The sequence below is a fragment of the Watersipora subatra genome, chromosome 11, assembly GCF_963576615.1.
Source record: "Watersipora subatra chromosome 11, tzWatSuba1.1, whole genome shotgun sequence".
Classification (NCBI taxonomy): domain Eukaryota; kingdom Metazoa; phylum Bryozoa; class Gymnolaemata; order Cheilostomatida; family Watersiporidae; genus Watersipora; species Watersipora subatra.
Genome location: NC_088718.1, coordinates 9,462,809 through 9,472,658, shown reverse-complemented (window position 1 = coordinate 9,472,658; position 9,850 = coordinate 9,462,809). Strand labels below are relative to the sequence as shown.

At 35.4% G+C, this 9,850-nt stretch overlaps 1 protein-coding gene across 1 annotated transcript; it reads right to left on the bottom strand.

The window, feature by feature from the left end:
* Positions 1 to 1,475: 1,475 nt before the first annotated feature.
* On the bottom strand, positions 1,476 to 9,387 carry LOC137407796 (condensin complex subunit 1-like). Its single transcript, XM_068094178.1, has 8 exons — positions 9,280 to 9,387; positions 8,667 to 8,842; positions 5,996 to 6,185; positions 4,143 to 4,145; positions 3,679 to 3,793; positions 3,011 to 3,162; positions 2,852 to 2,933; positions 1,476 to 1,597 (listed from the first exon to the last, which is right to left on the bottom strand). The coding sequence occupies exons 1-8, from the start codon at positions 9,385 to 9,387 to the stop codon at positions 1,476 to 1,478; spliced, it is 948 nt and encodes a 315-aa protein (XP_067950279.1).
* Between the last annotated feature and the right edge of the window lie 463 nt (positions 9,388 to 9,850).

Genomic DNA, 9,850 nt, shown 5'->3' with positions numbered 1-9,850 from the left:
ATTTTAATATTATGTTACTAAATACATGTATATCAGTAAACAAAGTTGGTTTTCTCTATTTGGTTGTATCTGTCTTGGTGCTTCCTTTCATGGCTTTTAACTATCGTTGTTTTGATGACACGGTTAATCGGCAAATTTACGACATCCACAAGATGGAAATAGCAAAAGATCCGAGAGTCAAGTGAGTTTTATTACTCACACATTGTTGTCGATTGTCACATGCTTAAGAAAGATGAAATGGCACTTGTGAATGATGCGTAAGACAATGCTGCACCTGCTATTCCATTTTAAACATTTTCTCTACTACAGTCATTCTAATTTTGTGCTGCTATGACCTCTGACGTAAAAATACTTCTATTTTTTAACAAATCCTTAGCACTAATCAGTCCCGTGAGAATGTTCATTGAAACGTTTATAGTATGGTAGAACAACTCCAAATCCACATCACCCAAATCATGGAAACGTAGTACATAAGATTCAAGAACTTATTTGCTCAAACACTGTACACGTCTGTTAAATATTTTAGATGCAGCTTCTTTGGCAATCTCCACCATCACAAATACTAGCAAAATGAGCGAACAGTTTTGCTTTGGCAGAACATGCATATTTGTCTTAATGGGCTAAACAAGAAAATAGGCTAAAAAAATGTGATGCGACAAAGTTGTTGAATATAGCTCAATAGGTTTTTAGAGTAAAAAGTTTGTTCCTGGCTACCGGATTTTATTGTTATGGACAAACCTTTTGTCACTATCTCAGTGGGAATAACATTATACATGTATGATACCTTCAGGTATAATACAGTACAATTTATGTGAAATACATCGTATTCTATGTTATTATGGTATATTTTATGGTATTACACTACATGATTTCATAAATTATTTTATCTTATCATATTGTTTTGTATCATAATATATCATATTGTATTATATCATATTAGATTGTAACGTAACAACATAATGTAACATACAATATTGTGTTGCGCTACACTGTCATACACAGATAAAATGTGGTTCAACTTAAATATAAAAGCAGCTCTTTGGTTTTTCCTCCATCTGAACCTAATTTCATGTTGTTGCCAGTTGTACCTGAGCACTCATAGATACTCCAAGTTGTCTGAGCTACTCTTTAAGAAAAATATTTTTTAGCAGATTTCACAATCCAAAATTAATGGCTGAGTTGATGGCTGAAAAAGGATTCCATTGTCATCAAAATTGTTGCTACAATTTACTTTGCAGACTTAAATAACAAATAACTATATTGTTGTATTTAGCAAGAGTACGTAGCAAAACAACAATGTTACCTAGGTAACGTAGTTTACCTCTCCTATGGCTAAAGTGACTACGAAACCAAGAGATAAGACAGAAAATAATTTTGTTTAAAAGTATTAAAATGAAAAAAGTACAATAGCAGTTGTAAATAGTCGAATCATACATTTAAAAAACAGTAGAATCAGTAACGCTAAAAGCCAGCTGTTATTTTCGGCGAGACCGCGTAGATCGACCTCGAAATGCAGCAGGAGTCAAGACAGCCTCGGCACTTATCTCTTCATCACTCGAGCTAAGGGCGAGCTTTTTTCCAACCTTCGTTTTAGGAGCTGTAAAACACATAAAATCAAACAGTTATTTTAGGCAAAATGTTGACGAGTCTAACTGGGCCTGTCAGCTTCCACAACAACAAATACAAAAAACATACAAGTATTCTATATATTTGTGTTGAACTGCTCACAATATTTTATATTATGCAAAATAATGAAAATACAAACAGATTTTAATAACTGCTAAAAATGTACAAATTTAATGGTGGTAAATCATGAAATATTATTTTATTGTAATTACTACAGGAAAGCGAAAGAAATATGGTCTGGGAATTTAAAACCGTTACCTAGCAATAGTTGTAGTAACTGAAAGAACAAAACCAGATGAGTTACACATTAATGAATTTTTGAACTTTTCAAAAAATTGTGACCAATGGCAAGTTATGTCAGGTCAAGGTCAGCAAATCTGATATTGGTTTCCGAGCAGCAAATAATTTGTATCTAGGAGACCAATTAACAATTTTAAAATCAAACGTGACATATTCCTTTCATCCCGTTGTCATAGCAACCTGAAATTTTGTGACAACACTTCGGAGGTGTTTCCCAGCAAACGATGCATTGGATTTTTCCATTGTGCGATTATGCAAGTGTATACAACTCTATTCCAGAAACTTTTGGATCAGACCTCGTATATGTGTCAATGATGTACATGCTATCTACAGCATTTAAGAACAAAATTGTGCTTAAAGTTTTATCCTAGTGTTTACTGTCTTGCACAAAATATTAAAATTTAATAATAACTTACTAGTTTAGTGATAATTAAAGCGTGTGCAGCATGATGGTGGTCATATCATGTTTCTCAGCTCATAGAAAGGATAACTCCCAAAAATAAACCTGTGATACTCAAATTGATTGGCACAACTTACCCCACTTTCTCCTTCTACTGCTATATAGCAGACCTAAACTCAGTTAGGCCTTGAACCTGACAACTGACTTGTTAGCATCCCTTAGAATATGTAGATTTTAATCTGACTATATGAACCTCACACACCCTTACAACGCGTTGGATGGAGAGAATCTTAGTTCATTTACAAATTTCCTTTCAGTTCTTTGTTGAAGTAATTTATCAAACAAAAATTTCTGCTTTTAAAATGGATTTTAAAAACATTGTTGTATTTACTTTTGATCAAACACTTCATTAAGTTACCCTAAAACATACATTGGTTAGTTAAACTAAAAACAGTGCAGTAGCATCAACCGCTGAGGTAAGTTGGTTGAAACACATTTTCTAGACTTCATACAGAGTCTACTTACCGGGGGTTAAGTTCTCTTGATCCTCGTCGCTCTCTTCCTCCAACTGATGCAGTAAATTTTCCAGGGGGTTCATTGGTGCCACCTAAAGTAACACATTACATCTACATGCAGGCCATTCATGGGCAGCCAAATACAATGTAACTCAAATTTTATAATCACCTTCCTAGTTGAACGCCGTGCGCCAGTTCTCTGAGTGACACTGACGCTAGAGGTAGTTGAAATTCTACTGCAAGTGCTTGTATCACTCGCATAATCATCTTCATCAGATGAGGCATTGCCCCTGCGTGTTCGCCGCTTCTTCCGGCTTTGACCTGAAAATAGATAAAGACTATCTTTTCCTCTCATCCAATAGACAAACAGCAGACAAATACAGTAATCCCTTGACACTCCATGGTTTAGATTTTACAGCTGCATTACTTTGCGAGACAAAAAAATATTCATTAAAAATTCAAAAAGATAAATAAAATTACATAAATGTTTCCCATACTCTGACCCACTGAGATCCATCTGCAGGCAGTTTTTCTTGCTACATTTTGTGAAATTTAATAGTGCAAAGTTATTGTGACAAGTTTCATCATGCCCCGTAAACACCCTCGAAATTATCTGATGAACCTGAGAAAAAGAGGAAAATGTTTACTATTAATAAAATTGTGGCATTATTAGATTTATATTTTATAATTTATATACAGGTTTAGTAGTTTCTATTTAGCAAATGGTTCACTTTTTGCAGGTCGCCGGTCTCGATAAATCGTCAAAAGTCAGGGATTAATCGTAATAGTTTTTTTTATAAATGTAATAAATTTCACACAATCTTCTCTTTGACTGACCCTTAGTACTTGGTTTCTTTAGCAAATTTTCAGTAGCAGTTTCCATAGCTTCAGCATCCTCTACTCCTCGGTTATGGGCCACATCTATCTTTGCTGTAAGCTCTGTTATTATCTCCTACAACCAAGAGTATTATCCGCATGAGATGAGAAAGGGTTACTTGAAACCAAGATGGCAATTTATGGTAAACTAAATCTTTGAATAGTATTTCAGGAGACATCACACATTGCACCTTTAATGTTGTATGTGTTTTATCATTTATAGAGACATGTACAGGGAGTTCTCGGGTCACAACTTCAGCTCAGCCATTGTGAACAATTGAACTAGTTTCTAGTACACAGTGGAATATGCTTTGCTGTGTTTGTATCATTCAGTTTTAGTGATTTACCATTTTTGTTGCCATTTGGTTTACAATTTTTTTTTTCTAATGAAGTACAGTAGACGGTCCTACTACGTATATACCTACCTCCTATAATAACGACGTAAATTTCAGATAACGCAAAAAAATTACGCAAAGTTTTGCTTTGTACTACGTAATTTCATATAACGTAAAGTTTCAAGTAGGGGCAATTTCTAAAATTTGATCTGAATAGTAACATATCTCGCCGCACTTTTGAAAAAAAACAACGAACATATAGCGTTATATCTATTATATATACAACTACCATGATATTTTAGGTCGCAGTGATAGGTCGTCAGATGTGTCGACAAAACAGAAAATATGTAGCTGTGCAAATTGTAATAAATATTGAAAGGCGACAGATTGGTGCATGTGATACAGCGTCAGTCTACCAATCTGAATATCACGAGTTGGTATTACTGCCGAAAGTTATCTTTTAATCTAACCTTGACCCCAAGATACAGATCAACAAACAGGTAAACACCGCTCTTTTAATAGTAAAATATATTTTGTTTTGCTTTATTGTAGCTGTATAAAATATTTGTTGTTAGTTTTACTTTCCAGAATAGACTTTGCTGTCTAGAAAAAACGAACAAATCATTGTAAATGGACGCCAAATAATATTGTGCGCTCCCCATTAACTTGTTGTAAAAGTACCACAATCATGGTATATAAAACATGAAATTGATCAGAAAAAGGAGACAAGTTGTTGATGCAAACTAACAATATTACAGTTACCGTACAGCCAACAAATTAAAAATTCAAGTCTAGTTTTTTATTTTTGTATGGCCAAAGGGGTGAGTTTGGAAAGATCTTGCAGTAGATTAGGCAATTTACATGTATTTTATTGTCTGTGTAACATAAAATCCCTATAACGTAAACTACACCGGAATGGATCATTTACGTTGTGGGAGCGTTTACTTTACTCGTTTAGATTATTTGCTGCATTTTATTATAATAAAATACTTTACAGTCAAGTACATATATGTAGAGTAATTTACTTTTGACATTCCGACACTGAAATTCGGTTTACACCACATCTTAAGAACGGATCGACATTGTAAGTCAATGAGCTTTGCATTAGTTAAACGAATACTCACGAGTGCAATTTCTTAACTTGTAAACTTACATAATTTTTTGTAGTAACTAAATTTAAAATTGCAGTATAAAATGCAGTCATGTGTGTTGCAAATGGTGATGAAATATAAAATAATTTTGACCAATCAGATGTCACTTGTCTCATTGGCTTACCAATCAAATGGTGCTGCCAGCCTTATGTAATTTTGTAACTTATGTAATTTTGTTACTAAGATACTGATAACTATTTGAAAGCCAAAAGCTCCATTGACCTTGGCTTGCCAGCTTTCATCTCCTATTCCAACTAAGACCTAGGCAGTCTCTAGTGTGCCGTTAAGTGTAACAACTCCGCTTGTCATTAACTCAAGGTGAGTTTAAGTGAGCTTGATATCTCTATATTGTAACAGGGGTTCCGTGCTATCATTCACAGAGTTATAGTGTAAGCGGTAACTCTATGTTGTATATACTAAGTATATATACAAACTTGGTGTTTTGTTTATTATAACATCATGTATTCTGACACATCATTTATATAGAAACGATCGCCTTAGGATAAAGCTAAATCACATATAATATAAAAGGGAATGGAAGACACAAGTTCACCAAGTTTCTTCTAGAGTCCTGCGTTTGAGCCCATGCACGAACATATCACATCCTTCGTTTGAACATATTTAATGTTTTTTTTAAGAATACAATGAAGTAAATGATGCTTAATACACTTCATTTATGCCATTTAATTCCTGATGAAGATTTTATCAAAAGACATATTAGCCCAAGGAGCAAATGAGAAAACAGCTGCTATCACTCGCATATAGACAAATAAATGGAAAAGCTATACGAACCTTTGCGCCTGGCTTTAGTTTAAGCCTCTGTGTAGACTTCTCTATTATAGTCATAAAGTTGGTGTAGATGGCATCATCGGCCAACTTGTCAGCAAAGCAGGAGAACCTATCTAGCATTTTCTTCAGAGACTTCTCAGTGTAGGAGAGTCGCGATAGGCAGAAGGAAATATCCCTCCAATGCCTCTCATCCCTGAGAATTACGAGTAGAGAAGTAATGGGTAAGGGGGGATAACACTTATGGCTAGATAACATACCGTAGGGCTGTGTAATGAAAATCAAATGGATAGCATAGCAAGGCAGATTCCCTAGAAATTATAATCTATATATAACATGTAAATTATATATATAGTGAAATCTGCATAATTCAAACTCGAAAGGACCAAGTCAAATAGTTTGAATTAACCAGAGTTATTCTACATTAGGTTAATAACATAACTAATAACATACTGTTGATGGTCTGTTAAGCCCTGTGAGTTCTCAATGCATCTTATACTTGTACAGGTAGTATTGAATACTGTACTCTTTAATCCAAGTGTTAATGATTTACTCAAGAATAGACACACTATTCAGGTATCATGAATACAGTAAGTATGTATTTTATTGATCATATATGTTTATCTCAATGTACAGTACATGTAAAAATGATTTACAGTCACAGATTTATTGAACGAAAGAGACTTATTGAACAAAAAAGTTTGTGAATTGAGTTATCAGAGTTTGTTTCCTAACTTTACACTGTACACTATTTCAATGCCGAATATCCGCTGATATTGCTCAGCAAGGCTTTCTTTAGTCTCAAGTCAGTGTTTTGATTTTCTGCTTTCGTTTGACCCCTTCTTCTGCTTCTGGCTGTTCAATAACTTCTACAGTGTCTTCTGACCTCGACTCACCCTCTGCACTACTGAACTAGTCGATATTAGCATCGAACCCAATTGTAGTATAGCGCAACTTTTACGCGTTGCTTTTCGCACAAATGATGATAAACTTTTAGCGGCAAGCCCGCTAAACACAAATTAGTAGTAACAGATCTATTGTAGTTGCAAATCATTCTTTACATATGCAGAAGTATCAAGACCGTGTTAAACAAGGAACTACCGTTAGCCTGATACAGTTATTAATTATTTTTATGTTGTTGTTTTTAAAATAAAACTGTAAAGCATTGGAGTTAAGAAACGATCTTGACTGTTTAAACGCGATGCTTCCATGAATAGAATTAATGCAAAATTGACTGAACAACTTATGCAAATTAGACACAAATTTTATAAGTCACTGGTCATACCCTAGGACACTTATGTATTCCCGGCATCTAACGTTCGCATTTTCGCGGCAACATCCTCTCGCGAAAATTTCATGAGCGAAACTAAACTATCATAACGAACGAGCGAAAACGCGAAATTAAATGGCTTTGTTTATTGATATTCACAATAAAATCATCATATTAAAATGCAGGCAATTTTCATGTGTGGTTGGCTCATTGGGCAAGTTTTGCTAAACTCATTATAGCTAAACACCGACTGAGCAGCATGGCAAAACAAATTAAGATAATAAGTTTGTTTGGAAAAGCCTAGAAAAATTAGGAAGATGATGATATTAGTTTAGTCATTGAATTTGTAACTGATGAGGATAACAGTCTGGTAGGGAAAGTCATAAAATTAAATAATAATTATTGTGGTGATGAATTTTATTACCAACCAAAAGCAATAACAACCCGGAGCCATGGCCACCACCGCGTGCTATAAATACTTGAATTCTAATATTGGTACCACATCAGTCCCTGCGGCAGGGACTTTGACGTCATTGATAGTCTAGGAAACAAATGGCAGCAAGCGATCAAATTGCATTATTAATCTCGCCTACACATTTCTACCGGCGGTTCACAAATAAAAACTACTGTATTTTCGGACTATTAGCCGCTACTTTTTTCTGATGATTTGAGCCATGCGACTTATAAAAGGGTACGGCTAATCTGTGGCTTTTTCTTTCACTAACGGGAATCTTCAATTAGTGCGCTTCTAGCGGTGAAAGAAAATACGAAACAATGCCTCACGGTACTGTCCCATTAGGCACTAAGTTAAAAAGCGTCGGATAATACGAAACTGTGCCGTTCTGCACTGTTCCATTTTAAACGGCAAAGTTGCTGCCACGTTAAAAAGCACAGTCCTTAGTTCTGCGGCCTATGCAAAGGTGCGGTTTATGTATTGTTTTATTATCGTTTATTGGAAAATAAAGCAGATGCAGCTTATAAAGAAGTGCGGTTTATAGTCCGAAAAGTACGGTAGTCTCAAATTGAAAAATATTTCGTACCAGTGAACTGGACCTGAGGAATCTAATGATGTTTGTTCTACTGCATTTATTTTTACATCGCTATATTTTCGCACTCATCAGAGCTGTGAAATTAAGTTGCAGCGTAATTTTACTCTGTATGCTACTCACGAAACTAAATACTAGCAAAATATAAGTGTTCTAGGGTACAAGCCAACATGCTTGAAATAACAATCCAAACAGGTTTGTGGTTACCTTGAGTGCAAAAACTCTCCTTTGGGTTGGTTTATAATAGGTATGACACAAAACACTCTCTACTGACCTTACGACCGTTACCAAGCTAATCTACAGGGTGGCTGGAAAAGCAAGCCGAGTCGAGAATATGGTATATCAAGAGCAGACAACTCACGTTGTAGCTCTAAATCGTAGCAAGAATCTCTCCATCAGACTTTCACACTGCTTGTCAGCAGCGATGTGTCGGAAGAGCTCGCAGCAGACGACTTGAAACTTCTCTTCGTTTACCCCTACTTCGGGATCAGAAAGCCTGCTGGCTATGTCAAGGATAACATTGTACAGAGCATTACCCTACAATAGCAGACACATCGGATGTCACTTTATCCCTGAAAAGTCTAAAAACAAACCGCAGTTTAGATTCTCTTAGAATGTTTACACCAATGATGCTCAATAACAACCTGCAACACTGCCTTTTGCACGCAAAACAAGCCAATCAAAATTTACACTTGGAGTTATCTTCTTTTTTCCCCCATAATTTCACTCTAGTATTCTTTATTTTTTGTTATTGTCTCATGGTCTAATGTGCTTTGAACAGCATTGACTAGTGATAATAAAGTTCATCTATTTATATATGACTATTAGAATATATACAAAATTAAAAAACACAATAAAGGACAACTCCCCAGACACTACTAAGCAACTTCCTTAGCATATGATAGAAGTAGGTCTGCACACTTTTTTCAAGCAGACCGTAACTAATAAATTAGACAGTTGGCTAGCCTAAGTACCTTAGTTGCAAGTTCGGCGAAAAATTGGGCGGCCATCTCCTTAGTAGAGTCACCAGCATCAACAAGGCAGACCGCTATTTCACTTATTTGACCTTTGACCTTGACCATGTCGTTCAGTATAAGTCGGGTCATTATCATGAGAGTCCCCTTTCTCCCGTTGGACTATCATCTCTCAGTCTATCAACATACATCAATCATCGTATATATCTATATACATAGCCGAAATATCAGTGTTCGAATGTCTTATGCGGTTTTGTTGGATTGTTAAAGCACATCAATTATATCAGTGCTGTTTTAGCTTAGTCAGGTTCTTCAATATCTTGGCTTTCATATGAGCCATTGTTTGACATGGTGAGACAGAAATTGGTTGGTGTTTATAGGATTTCCCCAGAGCTCTCCCACATAAATGTTCCATGGTATACACCCGCAAATTGTGACGTCACAATTTTCATATTCGGTGTTGTGTGCTCTTACCGCTTATTTATCAACTACGATAATGACGACAATAGCGACGGTAGGACAACTTCAGAGAACCAATGAGAATGACAAAGGAATCAGTGTCATTAGCTCT